At 40.1% G+C, this 24,532-nt stretch overlaps 1 protein-coding gene across 1 annotated transcript in view; it reads left to right on the top strand.

The window, feature by feature from the left end:
• Positions 1–24,532, top strand: part of COL4A6 (collagen type IV alpha 6 chain) — a 423,902-nt gene that overhangs the window by 336,656 nt on the left and 62,714 nt on the right. Inside the window, exons 4-6 of the mRNA XM_066356857.1 lie at positions 12,968–13,102; positions 14,371–14,415; positions 23,986–24,102. Coding sequence (XP_066212954.1) covers positions 12,968–13,102; positions 14,371–14,415; positions 23,986–24,102 — 297 coding nt within the window. The remainder of the gene's footprint in view (positions 1–12,967; positions 13,103–14,370; positions 14,416–23,985; positions 24,103–24,532) is intronic.

Raw genomic sequence — 24,532 nt, 5'->3', positions numbered from 1 at the left:
TGGGAAAGCAATCAATGAACAACAAAAGTAACACAACTATGAGTTGATGCTTCTCATCTGTCTCTCTTCCTATCTCTCTCTCTTTCTTTCTCTCCCTCTAAAAATACTGAATCAAATACTAAATGCTGTATATAATTCATATCTATAACCAGTTTAGACTTCTCACTTTAAGTAAGGTCAAATTTTCTAATAAATCATTTGTTTATCAGGAATAGCTAACTCCTCTGCAGCCCACTCTCAGTCTGGACCTCGAGATTAGCTATATCAATAATATTCTCATGTTCTCCTATTGGCATTGTCCCTTTACCTCAACCCCCATACTTTCCTGATATATGTGCCAGTGCCCAACTCTGGAGAAACCCACCTGCTTGGCCCACTCTTTCTCCTGGACTGCCAAGTATTGTTTAAGAAAGCTTCCCCCACAAAGACATGTTCTCTAGTGCTGGCAGAGCTCTCAGGGATGCTTGGCAGCCCTTCACACTTTTCTAACAATGCACTTCCTGCCACGTTCTCCACAGCATCTCCTCATGACCCTTTCCAGTCGTCGTCAACCCAAACTTCACTCTCTATCTGTGACCTCACTTCCTACATTTATTGGGAAAATTAAGGTCAATTTAAAATTGACTTTCTCCATTTCCCTCATACTTACCGAAACTTGCCGTGGCTCTTTTTTTTTTTTTACTCATCCTCCTCCATTCTCCAGTTTGGAGGAATGAAAAGCCCTTCTCTCTGTCTCTAAGACAAACCTACCAACATTGCTTGGGTTCAGAATCATATCCCTCCTGCCTTCCTCTGCCTGCCTTATGTGTCCATAACTCATCTTTCTGCTTCAGACTGAGAGGTTAAGGCACATGTTCTATTCATCTCTGTGTCCCCAACATGTACCACCAGAGTGGCACATAGTAGGCAGTCAATAAATGTTTACTGAATTGATGATTTATGAAGGGATAAAGTAAATTGACTTATGTGTTCTTTGTGCATTTACTTAATTTATTAATAAAAGTGCCACTTGGCAGCAAGAGAGATAATGGGAAAAATCAAAAGCATTCAATAAGCTCCATACATGAGGATTTTGTTGGAGTTTTATTACATTTTTGTGGAAATATTGGACTTAGAATTGGCTTGTCACTTTATAAAAGGAGTAGTAGAAAGAGCACTAGACTAGGAATAAAGGAGTCTGGCTCTGCTGCTCATAATCTGAGTGGCCATGGATGAGTTAATTAACTTATGGGCCTCAATTACTTTCTCCAGCACATTGAGGATAGGGTTATGATGAACATTGAATGGAGTCATGGGATATGCAAAAACTTTAAAATCTGAAGCACTTCTCCAATGCAAGCGTGTAGCTGTTGTTGATGCCACTGACAGCACCGGAGCTTCCATTTTCATCTACACAGCAGTTGCTCCCATCACCACGACCCATTTTTCCTGTTGCACCCAGAGATAAATTACATCTCAGTCATTGCCCTCCAGACCCCTTGCTCATCTTGTTTTGGGCCTTGATTTATCCATGCAGATAACTTTACTTATTCAGAAAGATCACTGCATATATTTGACAGGGGAAGCTGTAAATGATCACATCTCCTTGAATTCAAATTCATGGCTGGCTGGGAGGTATATGGTGGGCTCTGCCAGAGTACCAGCAAGCCCTACCATTTTAGCAGTATCCTGTGCCTGTGGGCACATGTATTTGGGTTGGAATGTGTTTCTCTTTATCTGCATGGGTGTGGACATGAATACTCCTCAGGTTCTAAATGAATACAGGGGTGTGGATTTGCACGAGAAAAGCACTGATGCTATATGTAAGTTGTTCCTTTCCCCTCCCTGCCCTCTCCTGCCCTTTCTGAGCTCTCTGAGTTCTCTGGCAAGGAGGTCCTGACAAGAAAATTCTTTTATTTTATCTTTATTTTTTCCTTCTGCTTAAGGAACAATAATTGGTTACTTCTTGTTACCTCCCACTCTCAAAACTTGGTGGCTACTCACCAGAGACTCAGGGAAGCCAACACTGATCCAGAAGCAATTGGTTCATACCAGCTCTATATAGGACCAAAAGTTGTGCAGTATATCAATGATGGGTAATTTATCATGTCACAGAAAAAACACCACATGTGTTCCTGGTCTAATAGAATAGATACAGCAGCAAAAATTGTTGTGAAGTGACTTTCTGGCAAGTCCTTCTTCACTTTGATTTTTATTGTAAAACCACTGCTATGTGTTGCTAGAAAAATAAAAGATTGGCTCTAAGTTGTAATTAAGCCATGCATTTCAAATAAACTACATATTTTTTAAACTATAAGGATAGGACAATAGTGTGGGTCCAATCCTTTTAAAACTATAGTGAGAATTCTGTGCCAGCTGATGTGCCCCTGCCCTCCACAACTTTAAATTCTGCTCCTCTTTATATTCAATTTTTTTCCTACTAAAATCTTCTCATTTAAAGGGTTACTGCCTTATAAGCCCAGAAAATGAGGTTTCTGAGGGGTATTTTGAAAATTGGGAGTTTGATTAGTATATAGTTTTTCCTCCAAAACAAAGCTTTATCAATAGAATGACACTTTTTCACATACATTGGCTCAACTGATGCTCGAAGCAATCCAGAAAATATGGAGGCAATGACCCTCCCCCCTTTTGCTGATGAGAAAACTAAGGCCCAGAGATTTACTGAGTTGTTTGAGAGCATAGAGTTAGAAAGTGAAAGCAAGAAGGAATGGGACCTAAATCTGAAGACTCCTACTTAACCAGGAGAATTTTAAGAGGCAAAGGCGACATCAATCCAAATTTACTAAAAGAGACCTGTGGCATCAAATCACACACATTGCCTTTTTAAATTCTAAGAAGGAAAACAAAATTATGGCAAATTAAGTATTTTAAGCTTTTTCAACTCATAATTAGTTTTAGGTTAAATTCCTTTCAAGCCTGACCTGTGGTGGTGCAGTGGATGGAGCGTTAACCTGGAATGCTGAGGTCGTCGGTTCAGAACCCTGGGCTTGCCTGGTCAGGGCACATGTGGGAGTTGATGCTTCCTGCTCCTCCTCCCCTTCTCTCTCTCTCTCTCTCTCTCTCTCTCTCTCTCTCTCTCTTCTCTAAAAAATGAATAAATAAATAAAAATTCCTTTCAAGTAAAGCTGTATTTATTTTCTCATTCTGAAAATCTAGTACAAACTTTGTAGTACATCGTCATTCTTTGTATAGACTGCATGCCCATTTGGGGTGTGGGGGCTATTGAACCACTTGTAATGATTACAGATGTGTTTGGTTGTTCTGTTTTATTTTTATGGCCAAATATGGGTCATATTTACAGTTTCATTTGATTTTTGTTTCTTTCACTTCCCAATTACAATATTATCACAAAAGGAACGTTTGAACTGGTTTCTGATGAACATATTATAGAGAAAAAGAAGACATGAGAACTCTTCATCAACTGCTTTGCCTCTGTCTAGCAGACATCTCTGCTTCATCCTATTTTAACACCTATTAGGATTCCTCAGGGGCATGGGAAAGTATGACATGTTTATACACAAAATTCTCTAATTTCTGCTTAGCACTATGATCATCAAATTACTGTACTCTTCTTATATTCCCTTTTCTGCTCCTAACTCAATATGCTGCCATTAGAGATTCATCACACATCATAATTTGTCTACAAGAGCCTAGTAAACTGTCCATTGCCCACACACCAATTAAAGAAGCCACTTTGATTGTGGAACAACAAGAAATCTCTTATCTTTTTAAGTTCTAGAGAGTACCATTCCTTGAAGTGCCTTTTATGACTTAATTTATCAAATCCATTAAGTGAATGTCTACTAATAGTACCTGTTCCAATGAAAAGATTGGGCAAATTAAGGTAAATTGTTCTGTTATAATGAAAATAACAATATTGCTGCTCAGAATAGTTCTTACTACCCCTTGCCAACTGGATTTGTGTTTCTATATTATGAGCATTATTCAGCACAGAGAGACAATATAGCTGGGTGGAAGAAGCAGAGGCTTTGGTATCACCAAAATTAGCTTCATCAATTGTGTGACCTCAAGCGAGTTCCTTGCCCTCTCTGTATTTCAGTTTCCTCATTTATAAAGTGACACTAATACATACCTGTTGGGGCTGTTAGAAAATTATTATTATCTTTTAAGTGAGAGGAGGGTTGACAGACTCCTGTATGCGCCCCAACTGGTATCCACCCTGCAAGCCCCCTCTGGGGTGATGCTCTGCCCATCTAGGGCCATCACTAGTTGCTTGCAACTAAGAGCTATTTTCAGCACCTGAGTCAGAGGCTCCATGAAGCCATCCTCAGTGCCCAGACCAACTCATTCAAACCAATCAAGCCATGACTATGGGAGGGGGAGAGAGAGAGAGAGAGAGAGAGAGAGAGAGAGAAAGGGGAGGGGGAAGGGTAGAGATGTAGGTGGTTACTTCTCCTGTGTGCACTGACCAGGAATTGAACCTGGAACATCTACATGCCAGGCTGATGCTCTACTACTGAGCCAAGCAGCCAGGGCGGGGCTGTTAGAAGATTAAAGGAGATTAAAATAGTGCCTGGTTAAAAAAGACTAGAAGTCATTATTATGTATTAGAAGAGAAATGTGAATAAACAGGTAGAAGGGAGGAATGGAGAGTATTGTCTAGCAAGAGTTAACTTTATCTCTCTGGGAGGTGTCTTTCCAAAAATTTCAACACGCTGACAGTAGCCAGTGGAGTGTGTGTGTGTGTGTGTGTGTGTGTGTGTGTGTGTGTGTGTCTTTGCAAATAAAACATGTAGATGCACGTCTTCGTGCCTGGGATGGCTGCTTTAAACACTGATTATAGCTTAAGAACCAGAAAATAAATGTGTTTTCATTTGAGTGTTTAAGGCAAGTTTTGAATACTGCTTCTTAGCTCTGGCAGACACTAAGAATTTACGGGGTTCACTTTGCTAAACACTAATCTTTTTTATACAGATTGGTAGATGGGAAAAATAAAATTGTAGATGATGCTAACATTATCAAGCTAAACCAGTCTTTCTGGGTCATGGAATGGGTCTGTTTATCTGTATGATATGAGTCTTTATCTGACATACTATAGACATATTCTTCATTTACTGGTGTTCTTTCTCCCTTATTTACTTTTGAAGACAATTATAGCCCATTAGTGCTTACTAGAAGAGTGAACTGTAGGATTCTATGAACGGCTGTCTTCATTTGTTCCAACAGATGGATCACAGAGTTGATTGGGAGGCCCAAACACCAGCTCTACCACTGACCAACTGTATTACATTATCAAGCCCCACTGACTAACCACTTTGCGACTTGGTGCCCACAGGTATATTGTGATGCTCTATAAGGAGGGCAAAAGGAAAAATGTTTTGAAGTTTTTTTTTTTTTTTTTAGAGAGATAGAGACAGACAGGGAGGAGAGAGATGAGAAGCATCAACTTGTAGTTGCTTTGTTTTAGTTGTTCACTGATTGCTTCTCATACATGCCTTGACCGGAGACCTCAAGTGGAGACAGTGACCCCTTTATCAAGCCATTGACCTTTCGGCTCAAGTCAGTGAACTTGGTATCATGTTGATGATCCTGTGCTCAAGCCAGTGACCCCAGGATCAAGCCAGCAAACCTACGCTCAAGCCAGCAAACCCATGCTCAAGCCAAGGAGCCCACACTCCAGGTAGCGACCTTGAGGTTTTTGAACCAGGGACCTCAGCATCTTGGGCTGACACTCTATCCACTGAGCCACCACTGATAAGACTGAAGTTTCTCAAGTATTCTGCCCTTTTGGGGATAGTTTCATTAGTTTTTTCTTACTGTATATTTCACGGCTAAGTGAGAGACCATAGTTACTTAGGCCAGTCTGTTAAGTTCTTGCATCCTCTCTACACCGTCCCCATAGCTAAGGTGGCAATTCCAGTTGGAAAGTAAGAACCAATTGTAGAATTTAAGCTACCTCATTCCTAGGCTGGAGGTCAGGAATCTCTGCTCCCCCTTTTCTTCAAAGACCACAAGGGGTTTGTCAGGATAGCAACAAAGCCTTTTAATCTCATTTTGCACTTAGCTAAAGAGACTTGGAAGTGTCCTTCTCAAAGATGTCCAAGTGTACACTTAATTTTGTATTTTCATTCAGTCCATAGTTATGCTTTGCCCCCACAGTTAAGTTTTGTCTATCTACCCCACACTAGACCTGCAGCTCCAGAGAGATACCATGGTGAACAAAGTCAACTGAGCTCCCTGTCCTTTCATACCTTCTAGTCTAGGGAGAAACATCTCCCTAGATGATCCCCAGATATCTTAGTCTCTATTTATTCAAAGGTGAACCCCTCATCTTCTGCCTCTCAAGACTCTTCTGCCCCTGGACTTCCTCATGTCACTCAAGAGATCCACTTATTTTCCCAATCAAGAAACCTAAGATTCACTCGTCACACCTCCCTTTATTTAACTTATCAATTTCAATATAGCACCAAGTTTTGTCATTTTTAGTCTCTGAGATAACTCTAAAATCTGTCTTCTCCCTGTCTCCACTGCCATGAACCTAGTCCTGTTCACCATTATTTCTCTCACAGAGATCACAGCCTCCTTACTGGGTTCCCTGTCTCCGGTCCTGCTGCCCCATCCACTTCCTTCGTCTTGTGATATATCTAGAATTTATACTGTATGAACTTGGATAAGTCTCTTTCCATTTTTGGGCTTCAGCTTCTTCATCCTGAACTGGATGATATTCTGTCCTGTACATCTTTTTTTCTGTGGTTCTGTGATCAGAATGTTCTTGATTGCACTCCTGTACAGCTATCTAGACTTCTAAAGAAGATATTGCTCTACCTGGGCCACTGGCTTCTTGGTATATATATTCATGCGTTCATTTCTCCTCATTCAGCAAACATTTACTGAACACCCACTGGGTACTAAGCATGTATATAACATGGGTGATTCAGTGAGAGTAAGACATAGGCCTTGTCCTCAAGAAGCTTAATCTATTGGTGGGGATGGATACAAACAAGCAACCTAGGACATACTGTGGGTGCAAGTAATTATGGAGGGCTCCCAGAGGAGCTGGTATTTTTATTGGAGTCTGAATGATAAATACAAACAATCCAGAAGAGCAGAGGCATGCACAAAGGCCCTGGGTCGGGGTGTTAAGAGAGAATAAAGCAAGACTGCAGAATGGCAGACCAATTGGGAGTCTGTGAAAACATTCTAGGAGAAAGCTGAGAAAGAAAGACTATGAACTAAGACCAAGAGCATAGAGATAAATCAACAGGTGTGAGTTATATTTTGGAGGTGGGTTTGATAGTTCTTGCTGGTAGATGTGGAAGATGAGGTAAAGATACAATCATGGAGGACACTTGGGTTTCTGACTTGATAAAATTTATGGGTTTCTGGCTTAGTCAACTTTATGGATGGACTGCCATTTACTGAGATAGCTCCATTAACTCAGGAGCAAGGAGCTGGTTTGGGGAATGGGAGTGGGGAGCAGATAATGAGTTCGGCTTTGGTACTTTTAAGTTTGAGTTGGAATATCCAGGTGGAGAGGTCTGGTATGCTGAGAAGAGAAATCTAGGCTGGAGGTTCAGATTTGGGAGTCATTAGCAAGTAGATGAGGTGTTTTTAGGAGAATAAGCAGACACTGAAGAGCCAAATGCCCAATAGCACCAAAACATCAGTGCTAAGTAAGAAGGAAATGCTCTCACAGATACCTTTCATTCCTAGGCACACATCTCTGACCAAAACTGGATTTCTCAATAATGTCTCTGCATCGGGCCCTGGCCAGTGGCTCAATGGATAGAGCGTCGGCCTGGCCTATAAACATTCTAGGATCAATTCCCAGTCAGCCCACACAGAAGAAGGGACCATCTGCTTCTCCTCCCTCCCCCTTTTCTCCTTCTTCCTCTCCTGCAGCCAGTGGCTCAGTTGGTTCGAGCATAGCCTCGGGAGCTGAGGATAGCTCCATTGGAGCACATCAGCATCAGATGCTAAAAATAGCTCGGTACTAGAACTTTGGCCTCAGAAGGGGTGGGCAGGTAGATTCCAGTCAGAGCACATGCAGGAGTCTGTCTCAATATCTCCCTTCCTCTCACCTAAAAGAATAATAAATAGTAAAAATAATAATGTCTGTGAATCTTACACTTAAGAGAAGCATTAAATACCCAATAATAATTTCTACATTTTATCATAAATGATACTTAAAGAAGAAAAGGAACTGATACTTTCATGCTATCTGTCAGCTATTCTAAGTTTATTAAACTCACTGAAATGCTCACAATAACCCTAAAACCAAAGCAATTATTGCTCAAAGCCTTAGAGACTTGGAATAGTGAAGTCACTTGCTTAAGATCACATTAGTATTAAACGCAGTAAGGAGATTTGACTCCAGGTATGTCTGACTTTAGAGCCTGCACCACAAGCCTGACCAGGAGGTGGCACAGTAGATAGAGCATCAGACCGGGACATGGAGAACTCAGGTTCAAAATTCCGAGGACACCAGCTTGAGCTCAGGCTCACCAGCTTGAGCACAGGGTCGCTAGCTTGAGTGTGGGATCATAGACATGACCCCATGATCACTGGCTCAAGTCCAAAAGTTGCTGGCTTAAAGCCCTAGGTCACTGGTGTGAGTCCAAGGTCACTGGCTTGAGCAAGGGGTCACTTGGTCTGCTGTAGCCTCCCGGTCAAGGCACATATGACAAAGCAATCAATGAACAACTAAGGTGCCGTAACAAAGAATTGATGCTTCTCATCTCTTTCCCTTCCTGTCTGTCTGTCCCTATCTGCCCCCCCCTCTCTCTCACTGTTCCTGTTACAAAAAAAAAAAAAGAGCCTGCATTATGATAAAACCTAACAGCACTACACCATCTCCTATAATAATATAGTTGGATCCTTAGGAAAGCCTGTACACAACTCTTTTCCTTTTTATGCTTCATAAATATCATTTTGCACCCCCTAGCTTAATGTTTCGCTCTCCATTAAAGTGCAAGTCCCCCTGAAGAGAAGTAAAGCTCTTAAGTTGTTGTCAGTCATTTATGCCTCAGCGGGGATTGTTTTTAAATTCTTCCTTAAGAACAAATTTTAATTTTAAAAGAAAGGGCACTGGGAAATTGAGGAAGGGATAAAAACGCAGGAAGAGGCCTCATAATGAAAAGTCAGCCCCCTATCAGTTTCACAGTCCTACCTAGTTTGAGGCATATGCTTTTCAGATTCTGGATGCTGTTTGTGCATATGTGTACTGCATTATATACAGACTAATCTTTGGGTCTGTTAACCCAGTTATCTAGGACTGGGGCTGAGGCCAGCAGATCCACCCCGTGGGTGTGTGTGGTCTGATCTAATACCTTAAAGTGTACACTGATCCCAACCCTCTGTAGTCAGCAGCAGGCAGCCAGCCTGGGCGGCAGTTGTAAACGTGCAGTTCCTGGCCTTTTTTGCACAAGTCCCAGCTTATTCTCTTGCGAATTAGACCCTGATGTGCATATGTAAAATTTTGAGCAGATGGAGGCAGGAGAGAGTGTTGGAAAGACTTGGAGGAGTAACTTCTGCCCTCTCTGGGTCTATTTGCCAAAATAAATGACATGTCTCAGAGTAGGGCATTGGTCCAAGCCCATTGAAATTCTGCTAGCAGCCCAAACAGTGATGGTGTTTCAGATTGTTTCTGTGAAATGATCAGAGTTCGGAAGAGAGAAATGATGTGTGAGCATCTGGCTGCTGCAGCCTACTGATGGGGACAGTCCCAGGGGTGGGATCAGGGTGGGGGGGCAGCCACAAAGACCCCTGAGGACATCTGCCACTGGCAAACAGGGAAAGTGTCCCACACTGTTCCTCAGTAGCTACGTGACCTAAACAAGTCCTTTCTCTTCTCTTGGCTTCTTTTTTTCCCTTATGTATAAAATAGAAGCTGGATAGAATGGTCTCTAAGGGCTCTTCCAGCTCGAACATTCTGTGACTTCTGTGACACTGGTTTCATTTCTTTTTCTCTGTAGTGAGGCCCACCTCCCACCTGATTTTCTGTAACCACTATGTTCTCATACTGCCCTCTGCTGGCCATGATGAAAAGTGACATCAATACCTTCCTTGGAGGACAACTCCAAAAAAGCAGTTCATCACCACTTTAGTGTTAAGCTTCAGCAGTACACTGAGACAGAAACCCTGTGCATTGGAAACGAGGGAAAAAGATCTGTATAACCACAGAGTATGTACATCTGGAGAGGGCTGACAAAGCAACCCATAAAAGAAATGCCTCTCTCTCTCTCTCTCTCTTTTTTTTTTTACTTTGTGATCTTCATTTGTTAGCAGTGCTCTGTACCGCTGAGTGAAAGGACCTTGGTGGGTAGGAAGGCTCCTTGTCTTTTATCTTATGACTGCAAGCTCCAGAAGGGCCTGAAACCACACTGAGCATGCCGTTCTGAGCAGAGTCCCAGAGGCCTCAAGACATCCTACAGGTTCTGCTTCTGTCCCTTAGGTCAATCTGAGCCCTTAGGTCAAGCTGAGCCTGAGAAGTTTGTAGCTAGGACCAGCCCAAAAGTATACATTTCTTTGAGGGAGGCCATTTCAAAAGCCTGTTGGAAAAATAATTAGAATTCAAAGAATCTGCAAGTTATTTAAGTTCTCTGAATGGAATAGCGAGGTCGGCTGTGCCATTGTGGCAAACTGAGCATGCCCATCCAGCCAGGAGAAAGGGAGTGGGCCATGCAACCCTTCTCTTTCTGGATGGAATCAGTCCAGCCCTAGAATTGCCTGACTCCTAAGTCTCCTTGCTTAGTTTTGCTGAGCATGCATTCACAAAGGCAAGAGACCAGAACTGGAGTGTGCCAGCCCATGTGCCGATGCCGGGCATTGCTCATGCTCTAGTACTGTGAGCAAGATGGCAATTGGGCCACAGCACATTCTGCTCTCTCAGTAGCTGTTCAATGGTTTATCATGCTCTCCACCTCCCTTTCTTGATGCAGGAAAGCTTTGAGTAGGGCTCTGATTTGGGTCAAGAATTCAGTGCCCTGACTGCATCATCTCTGCTAGAAATAACATGGCTTCGACAAGCCTGTCCTGTCCCCCCATCCTCCCACCAAACAGTTCCCTACTCCCCCAACAGCTGGTTCTTATCTGTTTCCCTTGTTTCAGCCTCAGGCAAGCTGCCTTGGCCTCATGCTGACACACACATGTTCTCCTGAATGCTGTTGATGAGTTTCAGCCCTGAAACACACTGCCTTCCTCTCATCTTTCCCTGTTCCCAAACTTCTAAGGGTTCCCTACTTCCTGCCACATCAACTTTTCAACTTTCTTGCCTTGCTTTCCAGGCCCACTTCAGTCGGGGCCCAGTTAGCTTTTTCAGTGTGGCCCATGACTCCTTCCACCAACCGTGGACAGAATGGAAACCCTCCATAAACTCCTTGGCCAACACTTCCTTTGACTTCTTATGCCATTTATGCTCTATTCCGGACCCATACTGTTTTCTGTGGTTTTGTGTACATTAAGTTTTAGAGCTAGGCCAATATTTTAGTCTTCTTCATTAATTTTCAGCAACACCCCTGCACTATTTTTATTTTTAAGTATTATTATTTTTCTGTGGGTGTGTGTGCATAAATATCCACAAGAGTAATAATAATAGAATCATTGTAAATAAAATTCCAACAGCAGAAGATAAAACCATAAAAAGTCAAGGCTCAACTCCCACCCCATTATTCTTAGAAATAAAACCACTAATTGAGTGTAGCCTAGCATCCCTTATAGGCTGTGTGCGTGTTGAGTGTAGGGGAAGTAGAGTGGTAGTACTCTCCCAGAGATTTGCATTTCCTCGGGAAGAGTATCTTTTACTTTTTTACATGATTGTAGGTCTTCATGGGCCTGATTAACACTTGAAATTGTACTCCAAGTGCCCTATACACCTGGTGGCCACTTGCATCTCCAGTATATGACTCTAGCCACCACATAAAACATCTGTCCAATTTTCGGACTTTTAAAATGTAGAACTTAAGTGAATTTTAAAGGGCATACTTAGTGGGTTTTAGTCAGAATTTTTCACAAATCTGTAGGAAATTGCAGATAGCAAAAGAGCAGAGAAGTGGAAATGGCAAACGTTTATGAAAATAGGCTTTCTACCTAATATGTTGGTATGTACTCTGAAATGTACTGAACATAACTAATGGTTTTCAGTTTTCTGCCAACAAAATACAATCCCTGCTGGTATTTGTTCTAAATAATAGCCTACCTGTGTGGCAACCCACTGGGGATAATTCTTTGTCTTGGTCAGCTTTAAAATGTCAGTCTGAATGCTCAGACTTAGTTGCTACAGACAAGTTTAAAACCAGGTAATTCAAAATCTTCAAGCTACTCCCTCTTGGTGTCATAATTAATACTTAGTGGATGTTCTCAGGCTCCGTGGTTTTTACATCTTCAACATTGTGCAATTTGCAGAAGTAAAGGGAAGGTGAGCAAATAAATAATTTGTATGTGTGCATTTTCCCTGTGAGCATCTGTTTCCCATTGCAGTGATTGGGTCCTAAGATCTGCCAACAAAGGTGAGCTCTGACATATTGGTCAGTCAATGAGTTTCTGGTTTCTACCCTCTGGAGACCGTATTCTTTAGGCACAGCCATTTCTGGACTTCATGGCAAGCATGTGGTTGGCCATTTGGATGTGAGTTATAATATGTTGTGATTCTCTCCAGCGTTCTGTTCTTTCACTATTTTGACAATCTGATGGATGACCTGGCATTAACTAAGAAGAGGACAATATTATCCAGCCTGAATAACTAATCTCCTAAGAAGTACAAAGTTGAAGGATCTTAGTGCACATGAATCTTATTAAGTGTGCTTATAAAATATGTTCTATCTAAATAAGTTTAGCAGACCCTAAAATAGCCTTTTCTGATCTGTGTCTTGAACTTTGGCATACTTCACAGATCTCTAAGCCAAAATTATTTAGCGAAGTGATGACAGTGTTCTCTGTGGATGGGAAAATGAGAAGTATTGATGTTAAGTCCTCTGCTAACTAATTGTACTCCTTACGTCCATTTTAGGGGCAACCGGGGCCAATTGGAATTCAAGGTCCAACAGGCCCTCAAGGATTTGCTGGCCCTAGTGGTTTACCAGGGTTGAAAGGAGAGAAGGGCTCCCCAGGCCCTCTGGGACCATACGGACCAAAAGGAGATAAAGTAAGTACACCAAAACTTGATTTCCCTTTGAATCATGGTTTATAAGTTTGAAGGGAAGAGGTTCTAAATCTCAGTTCTATTGGAGAAATAACACTAATCCTGAATACCATGTTGTCAGGCTACATATTTTAATGAGACAGGATCATTAAATGGATCAGCCCATTTCTAGAGATACTGTTGTGGCAAGAAAATCACAAAGTGCATGTATTAGCTACTTGCTAGACAAATAGGCTCACTGTGTTGGGAAGTCATGTGGGTTTGAACTGGGCATGCGTCAGAAGTCCAATTATCTGGGCAGAAGAAGCCAGGAATTCAAGGCAAGGTAACTGGGAAGCAAGGATTCAGAACTCTTGAAAACAATCTGGGCCACAAATATAGAGAAAAAGATCAAAGAAAAGAGATTGGTCTTGTCATGGTGGCTGACTGAGTTTAGCAGCTCAGTTTAAGTACTTTGCCATATTAGCCACCTCCTATTCACCCCACTGGTGAGGGAAGGACTCCCACCCTAGAGCTCTGGAGATGGCCAAAGATATGAGGTCTGACACTGAGCAGAAGAGATGGATAGAAGTTTATTAGTCATATATACTCCCAGTACAGAGGAGGAGGACACCAAACACTAAGCAGGGCCATATAGCAGTTGTACTTGGGATCAGAATAAACCAGAAAGGGGTATGGGAGGCAGATTTTGTAGTGTTAAGGAGATGAAGTACCCTTTGGTTTGTCTTCTTTTTTTTAGTATTTATTTATTTATTTATTTATTTATTTATTTATTTATTTATTGCACCCTTTGGTTCTTGAGGGAGAATGTGATTGGCTTATTTAAATAATTCAGTAGGCCAGCAGGGGACTGAAACCCACTACTCAAGGATAAGCATAAACTACATCTGGTCTGTTTGATTAAGAGATTCATTTGCCTAGAATACCTTATCTGCAGTCACAGAGTAGAGAGGGAGACTTATGGTTAAGCCATTTGAGGCTCTTTTGGTTTGCCCAGATGTGAAGACAGCATATAATATTGAGCCTTAATTTTAGGTCTTACAACACATTGTCTAAAACAAAAACTGGTTTCATAACACCCACATGTCTGAAAACTTAAGAAGAGGGAAGTGATCACTTAGAACTGGAGTGGGGAACAACGTGAGTCAATGTAGAAAAGGAGGTACAAGATGCTTCTTAACTTAGGTCATGAATCACAGGAACAAACTCAGTGAATCAGATGGAGGTCAATTAGATTATTTCTTACATACCTCTTGTTACACCTTTTTTAGGGTCTTATGGGAGTTCCTGGCTTTCTTAGCATTGACGGCATTCCGGTAAGTGTATCCACAGAGGTGTTTTAAAATCAACCTATAGGTTCTGACTCATAGCTCAAGCACTTTGGCCTTGGCCACCTCATGTCTTCTGTAAACATGTTTAGGATCAAGTGTTGAGATGTGTGCATTAGGGTTTGAAGATCAGTCACACACAGTTTCCCTGGGATTCAGTAACAGGCAATTCCAAATCAGATTGCTAGGGGTGCAGGCACATGTGCCAACATAGGAAATCATCAGTATTTTAGTTGAAATGAGTTCGGTCTTATAATGGTATAAAACTAGAAATCAATCCCATGGAAAAACTGAAAAACACACGAACACATAGAGGCTAAACAGCATAGTACTAAACAATGAATAGGTTAACAATAAGATCAAGGAACAAATCAAAATATACCTTGAAACAAATGAAAATAAGAGCACAGCAACCCAAAATCTATGGTATGCAGTGAAGGCAGTCTTAGAAGAGAAATTCATAGCATTACAGATGCTATCTCAATTAACAAGAAAACTCTCAAATGAACAATCTAACTTTACATTTAGAGAAACTTGAAAAATAATAACAAACAAAGCCTAAAATGAGTAAAAAGAAAGAAATAATAAAGATAAGAGCCCAAATAAACAAAAGAGACTAAAAAAGCAATACAAATGATCAATGTAACTAACAGCTGGTTCTTTGAAAAGATAAACAAGATTGACAAACTTTTAACCACACTCACCAAGGAAAAAAAAGAAGACCCAAAATAAATAAAATCAGAGGTGAAAGAGAAGACATATCAACAGACACTAAGAAAATACAAAAGATTTTAAGAAAATGTTATGAACAACTATATGCCAATAAATTGTACAATCTGGATGAAATTGATCAATTCCTAGAAACATACAATCTTCCAAAACTGAATCAGAAAAAAATCAAAGAATCTGAATAGACAGATCACAGCCAGTACATTGAAGCAGTAATAAAAACCTACTAACAAACAGAAGTCCTGGACTAGATGACTTCACCGGTGAATTTTACCAAACATATAAAAAAGAAATAACACCTGTCCTTCTGAAACTATTCAAAATATTTAAGAGAAGGGAAGACTACCAAGCTTATTTTACGAGGCCAGCACTATCTTAATTCCAAAAACAGATAAAGATACTACAAAGAAAGAGAAATAATAGGCCCACATCCCTGATGAACATAAATATGAACATTCTCAACAAAATATTAACAAACTGAAACCAGCAATATATAAAAAAGTCATACACCATGATCAAGTGAGATTTATTCCAGGGATGCAAGGTTAGTACATCTGCAAATCAATAAATGTGATAGACCACATAAGCAAAATGAAGGGTAAGAATAAAATATTCATGTCAATAGATGCAGAAAAGCATTTGATAAAGTCCAGCACCTGTTTGTGTATTTTTTAAAAAAGTAAAACTCCCAGCCAAGTGGGGATAGAAGGAATATCATACCTCAACATAAGGAGGGCCATATATGACAAACCCAGAGCCAACATTATACTCAAAGGACAAAAACTACAAGTGTTTTAAGATCAAGAATAAGACGAGGAGGTCTGCTATCATCACTTATATTCAATATAGTACTGGAAGTCTTAATCACAGCAATCAGACAAGAAGAAGAAATAAAAAGTATCCAGATTGGAAAGGAAGAACTGAAACTGTCATTATTTGCAGATGACATGATACCGTATATAGAGAACCCTAATGATTCTACCATAAAACTACTATAACCGATAAATGAATTCAATAAAATAGCAGGTTACAAAATAAATATACAGAAATCAGTTGCATTTTTATATGTCAATAATGGTCTGTCAGAAAGGGAAACCAAGACAACAATGCCATTCACAATTGCTTCAAAAATAATAAATACCCAGGAATAAATTTAACCAATGGTGTAAAATACCTGTACTCAGAAAATTATAAGACACTGAAGAAAAAAGTAGAAAAAGATACAGACAAGTGTAAGCATATACCATGTTCATGGATAGGAAGAATTAACATAATTAAAATGTCCATATTACCCAAAGGAATCTATAAATGCAGCATAACTCCTTTCTAGATACCAATAGAGCATTTTACAGAACTAGATCAAATACTCCAAAAATTCACATGGGACTACAAAAGACCCTGAATAGCCACAGCAATCTTGAAAAAGAAAAACATCCTTTGTTAAGTTTATTCCTAAGGGGAGGGGCTGGAAGGAAGGGTATAAAGAGGGGCAAATATAAGGTAAAAGAAGATGAATTGGCTTTGGGTGATAGGTATACAACATAATCAACAGTTCAAATGCTATAAAAATGTTTACCTGAAACCTATATACTCTTATTGATCAATGTCACCATCATAAAGCTAATTTCCTAAATAAAGTTTAAAAATTAAGATAAAAAGAAAAGAAAAGTTAGAAGAATCACACTACCTGTTATCAAACTATACTATAAAGCCATAGTAACCAAAACAGCTTGGTACTGGTATAAACACAGACATATACATTAATGAAACAGAATGGAGAGCCCAGAAATAATCCCACATCTATATGGTCAATTAATAATTGATAAAGGAGAAAAACATATACAATGGGGTAAAGATAGTCTATTCAATAAATGGTGTTGGGAAAATTGGACAGATATTTGCAAAAAAAATAAAACTAGACCACCTTTTATATCATACACAATAATAAAATCAAAATTGATTAAAGATTTGAATATTAGACACAAAACTCTAAAAATTCTAGAAGAAAACATAGGCAATAAAATTTTGGACATTTCTCATAGCAATATTTTTTTCAGATATATCTCCTCAAGCAAGGGAAACAAGAGAAAAAATAAACAAATGGGACTACATCAAACTAAAAAGTTTTGCACAGCAAAGAAAACCATCAACAAAATGAAAAGACAAACCACTGAATGCGAGAACTTACTCATTGATATATTTGATAAGGGATTAATACCCAAAATTTATGAGGAACTAATAAAATTCAACACCAAAAAATTTAAAAGTGGGCAAAGGAACTGAATAGACACTTTTTTAAAGAAGACATACAGATGGCCAAAAGACATATGAAAAGATGCTCAACTTCAGTAATTACCAGAAAAGTGAAAATTAAAACCACAATGAGATGTCACCTCACACCTGCCAGAATGGCTATCATCAATAAATCAACAAATGACAAATGTTGGCGAGGGTGTGGAAAAAGGAAACCCTTGCACATTGTTGGTGAGGATGCAGATTGGTACAGTCACTGTGGAAAGCACTACGAAGTTATCTGAAAAAATTAAAAATGAAACTAACTATCTTTTGATATAGCAATTCCACTCCTGGGAATATATCTTAAGAATCCCAAAACACTAATTTGAAAGAATGTATCGCCAAGACCTGGAAATAGTACAAGTGCCCATCAGTAGATGAGTGTATAAAAAAGTTGTGGTACATTTACACAATGAAATAGTACATAGTCATAAAAAGGAAGGAAATCTTACCTTTTGCGACAGCATGTATAGACCTGGAGAACATTATGCTAAGTGAAATAAACCACTCAGAGAGAGACAAGCAGCATATAATTTCACTCATATATGGAATCTAGTAACAAAATTACTTAACAAGCAAAATACAGACAGACTCATACATGGAGAGCAGGCTGACAGCTGTCGGTGGGAGGGGGAAGGAACAAAGTAGGTAAAAGAATAGAGCAAAAATAGACAAAATACAATGGGCATGGACAAGTGTGGGGTGATTGTCGGGCAGGGGAAGAGGAGCAGGGATCGGAGTTGGAAAAATGGTCATGGATGAGGACTTGACTTGGGGGGGTGGTAAATACACAATACAGTGTAGAGCAGCGGTTCTCAACCTGTGGGTCGTGACCCCGGAAATACAAGTATTTCCGATGGCTTTAGGCAACCCCTGTGTTTTGGTCGTTTGACCCCCGCCGGGGTCGCGACCCACAGGTTGAGAACTGCTGGTGTAGAGAGATGTGTTGTAGAATGGGGCACCTGTGACCTGGATAATTATTTAACCAGCGTCACCCTGATAAACTCAATTAAAAAAATAAAATGAGTTAGGTCTTGTGGGTTGAGGGGAGCTTAGGTTGGAGATGAGGGACCAGCTGTGAAGTGTGGAGTCAGTCCCACATTAGACTACAAACATACTCATAAGAAATTCAAGAAGGTACATGAAATTAGGTAAAAAAATATCTTGATACATTTTGTTCTAGTAATTTGTTCTCTTCAGCCTCATCTCATTTCAGAGTGAATTTCCCTTTAGTTTTTACAAAACATCTACTCCAAAGATAAATCAGAGGCAGCCTCCTCCATTCATCCTGAACACCTGGCTTTGCTGGAGATGAGTGAGGAGTTTGGAGCTTGCAGGCCTGTGCTCCTATTCCATCCAACCAGATCTCTTAGTTTCTCCATTTTCATTTATATCCCTACTTCTCCCACCACTGGAGATTTCCTGGTAATATTTTGCCAGCCTTTAAAATGCAGTACTAGGAACTTGCTGTGCTCACATTTTAGTTGTGTACTTTGGCACTTCTCTCTCTCTCTCTCTCTTTCTTTCTCCTTCCTTCCTTCCTTCCTTCCTTTCTTCCTTCCTTCCTTCCTTCCTTCCTTCCTTCCTTCCTTCCTTCCTTCCTTTCCTTCTTTCTTCTTCTTTTTTCTTTCTTTCTTTCTTTCTTTCTTTCTTTCTTTCTTTCTTTCTTTCTTTCTTTCTTTCTTTCTTTCTTTCTCTTTCTTTCTTTCTCTTTCTTTCTTTCTTTCTTTCTTTCTTTTCTTCTTTCTTTCTTTTCTTCTTTCTTTCTTTCTTGCTTTCTTTCCTTTCCTTTTTTCCCTTCCTTCCTTCCTTCCTCCCTCCCTCCCTCCCTCCCTCCCTCCCTCCCTCCCTTCCTCTCTCTCTCTCTCTTTCTTCTTTCTTTCTTTCTTTCTTTCTTTCTTTCTTTCTTTCTTTCTTTTGTTCTTTCTTTCTTTCTTTCCTCTTTTTCAATTGAGACGAGTGGACATAGAGATACACCCCAACTGAGATCCACCTGGCAACCCCCATCTGGGGCCAGTGCTTGAATCAACTGAGCTATCCTCAGCACCTAGGATCAAATGCTCAGACTGAGACACTGACTGTGAGAGGGGAAGATAAAGAGAAAGGGCAAACAGAGGGGAAGAGAAGCAGATGGTCATTTCTCATGTGTGCCCTGACCAGAGATCAAACCTGGGATATCCGCACACCTGGCCTATGTTCTATCCACTGAGCCAGCAGTCAGGGCTCATATAGATATAGAATTTCTTGAGCACCTGTTATATGTGCCAGCACTCTACTCTGGGGGTACAGAAAAAGTATATGGCTCTGCCCCAAAAGATATAATCACCAGATCTATTTTCTCTCCAAATATGGTATACATTTGTGGATTTGGAGACTAGAAAGCTCACATACCTTGTATTTGTTACATGTATCAACAAATTGGCCATTATATTTCTGCATTTTATTCCAGTACAGACTCTGAAAAATGCCCTGAAGTTGACCAGTGTGGAAATAAGTGGATAGGGTTGGCCACCCTGGTGTTGTCTAATAGCTGTGTTCCCATGGCTACCTTATGCACAGTCTCCACTCAGAATGTGTATTATCTAGGAGCCCATGGGTAATGGAAACAAGCAAACTGGAAGTTGCCTCTTCTATTCATCCTGTAGAACTGGCTTCACCAGAGATGAATGGGAGTATTTAGAGCTTTCAACAGTATCATCCCCTTCCTCCTGTAATCTCTTCTTAATGCGACCTGGAAGGAAGTGAATTGTGTGATTCAGAGGTTGATTCTGATTCTGAGCTGGAACATGCCCCAGAGCCCAGCTGGACACCTCTGCCTCCAACTCATAACTTAGCACTTGAGCTTACAGGCATAAATCACTTCTTGTTGTGATTTCACTGCTTGGGAGAATGAGTTGCATGTGTCCAGATTCCTCCAAATAAGCATGCTGCTCCCATTAGAAGTCCCCACTCCCTTGGACCTTCACTTGGCCCTTCTTTTGACCAAAGGTCTTATATGTTTAATTTTGACTTTCATTGCTTTAATAAGAGGCTCTAAGCCTCATTTACTCAATGAAATTATTCTTCCTTGTTTCTCATCTCTATTTCATCTGTTCATGATGTATTTATTGAACATCTTTTGTTTACTGTTTACCTCTCTCTTCTATCTCTAATTTTCTTGAAGTCTTTGATGTCTGTTCCACACCCTCTAGCTCATTATTACATATAACCCATTGTCTTTATTGTCTTCTGTGATGGTCTTATCTAATTCCTTGAAAGCACAATGTCTTTTTCTCCTCTCTGAGGCCTTAGAAACTCTGCGGCTGAATTCAGCATATACTAGCAACACTAACATATATCTGGGGGACTGACTCCAACCTCCAGCACCTATAAAAGCAACAGTTCTCAGATTGGCAGGACTCCTTCAGACAGAAGAATACAACAGACAACCTTGGTCCAGTCAGACTAATTATTTTGTTCTTCTTTCAGTGGCACTTATTAAGCAATTTGGCTGAAACCAACAGCTTCACCAACACATCTTATTAAACTGGATCACTACACAGATATTGTTTTCATCACAATATTGGCTGATCACTAAAACATGTGTCACTGGTTGGGCTCCCAAAACTCCATTTTTACTGTCATGTAGACAATTTCAACATGAATGAACCAGTAGTCATTTCATGATCATCCAATTGTGTACACTAAGGGATAAATCAACCAGTCGAGAGAGTGAACAAACAAGCATTCATCAAAATATTCAAAATTAAACAGCATAACCAGGGATAGTAGGGTTGTGGCTTTTAATGATATCACAGCTGTGATTTGGAGCTGTTGGCACAAACAAGAAATGTGTGTTTATCAAATATTTTCAGTTCAGATAAATTGAGAGAAGTTTTCAAATTGCCCTTTTTAATTTATGTTTAGCTTTTCCTGTGGAGTCAGTTTCAAATGTTTCCCTGCCTAGAGACACGTAAATGAACACACCAGATTTATACCTTCAAAGTGAACCCATAACACTCACTAAAACTTTTCTTTTGAAATATGGGTTTTGAGGAACATTGTTTTTCTAGAATATAGCAGATCCCCATATTCTATGTGCTTTTATGGAACCATAGTGGTATTCTCCCTCAAAAAATTATGTTCTCTTGAAGATATATACAGACACATATGTAAAATAATTAGCAATAACCAGAAAGGGCAGTGTGTCAGAACTCCTGTGAATACTGAGAGCTGAGAGGAGACAGAGCTCAGCCCAGTGGCTTATCCTTGCTGACTTGCTCGAGAGAAGACTTACCATTTATTGAGCTTCTGTGTAGTAAACCTAGTTTCATGTAAATTTAAGCATAAATTTTAAATTTCATTTTAATATTGACAATACTTCTTTGAGGCAGTATTATTCATCTCCATTTTATAGATGAAGAAACTGAGGCTCAGTCTGGAAAGTGGCAAAACTGGGGTTGAAACACAAGTCTGACTGGCTAAAAACATGCTTTATCAACCATCCCGTGGTGTCAACTGGACAGGAAAGACTGACAGGTCTGTCAGAAGTCAGAGGTTAATCCTAGAGAATTTAGCTAAGGTAGCAGAGTGAACCAGTGTGCCAGGAATCCTGCAGATAGGAGGTACCAGAATTTCAGGCAAGAAAACTACAGAAGAATTGGAGCCCGAGGAAAAAATATGGATACCAATAGATAAGAATTCAAGCAAAGGTTTTGGTGTCAAGCAGAACCAAGACTCCAAGAGTAAGAAAGATCTCTAATACTGAGCCAGCCTGTTATTTTGCCTTAGCTCTTTCCTGTTTCTCAACTGAGCGATAACCTCTAGCAAACTCAGCTGGAACATTTTAAAGTGGTGATCAGAATCCCACGGAGAAATAGATACTATACTTGGCAGGGTTAGCAGAAGAGTTGAGTGAAGTGTCTGTTTAAAGGGTACGGGCAGGATTAAGGGAAACAATAATGTATGGTGAAGCAACTAACACAAAGCTGTTACCACTCCTGTGCCCAAAGGGAAGGAAGGAATGGCAGTGATGGAACCCTGTAAGACCTGGAGCCATGAAATAATGGTTGCCCAACAAGAGCTAAGACTGTAAAGAAATGTGGTCATTGGCAGAGATATAGACAAGGAGAGAGGGCATGAGGGAAATAAATAGCCTGTGCTTTTTCTCCTGCTTTTTGATCTGCCTGTATCTAGCAGTAGTCAAATATAACTAGAAGACAAAGGGCAGGGGAGCTTAGACTATGCTATCCATAAAAGGCAGCCTCCCAAGGCCTAGATCTGAGGAAGGTAGAGTGTATATCTTCAGGGAAAACAAGAATAGACATCTCATTTGGTAATAACATGTTGATGACTCTAATAAACTGTCTAAGTTTTCCCAATGCAAAGAAAAATCATCACCTGTGTCTTGGAAGGCATAGTTGCAGCACCTTTACTTTATTGACCTGTCTTCTGGGCTTAGCATTCTATGAGTCTAGCAGTGAAGACTCATACTTTTGTATTATCAGTGGATCTATCTCCTGTAGCTTAATAACAATGAAAATGAAATAATTCTATAGAGCATTTTCTCAATAAGTATTTGACAAAACTTTATTTCTCTAATTTGAAACATTGACTTTTGAACACATGACATATTTCCCTCAAACCTTAAATCTACATACATACTTAGATTAAAAGGCTATATGTGAGAAGGTGGGAGTCTACCTTTTATTAACTCATCTAGATTTCTGGTCTTTCACGCCATCACTTTGTGGCATACCCAATGTCCAGCCTGCTTTGGACAGATTAAAAAAGAGATGTTCTCTCTCTAAAAAAAAAGGTAGATTCTATGCACCAAGAAATCCCAACTCTAGAAAATTATTCAGTTCATACTAACTGTATGTAAATGATTTCTAATACCCCAGCAGAACAACTGCCTCAGTAGTGAGTATGGATAATAGGAGAAAATACAGTTCCTCAAATGAAGCAATAGCATGACATGTGATAATGACAAAATAAGACGGAACGTGTAGTTTTTTCAGGACCTGCTTATTTATGACCAAGCTGCTTTCAGGAAAGTTGGTGCTATGGAAACTGTTTCTTCTCTGTTGACCAAAATTTAGTGTCATTTTTTATACAAAACTTTTAACACAGAAAAATGTGCCAGGCTTCCCACCTTTCAGTCTGTTCTGAGGAGTCCTAAGGCCTGTCATGATTCCGTGTTGGTAGCAGTTTAGCTGCCAGACAACTAAGCCCCATCTTACTGCATTTCTGTACTCAGGGAAGGTGAAATTGCAACACCCTCTGTATCCCATCTCTTTGTGCTTGATCCCTTTGGTTTCTTTGATCCTATTAAAGCATTGATCCTTTGGGGAGGAATAACACTGAACTGTCATCAGTGACATACACCTGATTATGAAGGAAAGTTACTAGAGCAATGATGATGGGGCAAAGGGAAGGAACAAAGACCCAGAGTTTGGCAGCATGCTTGGCTTCTTTCACTGTGGAACTTATCAGAGAGCAGTTGAGACTCATGTACCTGATTTGATCTTTTCTTTTTCTTTTCTCTTTGAACAGGGCCATCCTGGACAGCCAGGGCTCAGAGGCCCACCTGGCCTGGATGGCTGTAATGGAACTCAAGGAGCTGTTGGATTTCCAGGCTCTGCTGGCTATCCTGGGCTCCTCGGACCACCTGTATGCTACCAGATCTTTGTACATTATTTCAAATGGCTTTGCTTCCTTCCAAGTGTGCCCTTTTTATGCTCTCTGGAGATCTCATTAAGTGTCTATGGGGCAACTGCTGTGGCTTCTTGTCTAATTCAAGAATCTATGCTGGTAGCACCATAGCATGAAAAGTCTGAAGAAGAATACTGGTTGCAGAAGGGTATATGCATGCTACATTACTTAGGATTATTTTTAAATTATATTTTTATAGTCGGCAAGATTGTTAAAAGACTAGTAAATTTCAGAGCAAACTATATACTTGGGATATTTGATATGTTCTCACATCAGGTAATATTGGGAAAGGCAGTATTTGGAAGACTTACATAGTACCATGGAAGCACTAACAATATGTTCCAAAGGGCTTGGCAAGCTTGGTATGTACCAGTGATTCTTAACCAGG

This window comes from Saccopteryx leptura, chromosome X (assembly GCF_036850995.1).
Source record: "Saccopteryx leptura isolate mSacLep1 chromosome X, mSacLep1_pri_phased_curated, whole genome shotgun sequence".
Classification (NCBI taxonomy): Eukaryota; Metazoa; Chordata; class Mammalia; order Chiroptera; family Emballonuridae; genus Saccopteryx; species Saccopteryx leptura.
Note: the sequence above shows the minus strand (reverse complement) of the source record. Positions and strands in the feature narration are given on the sequence as shown.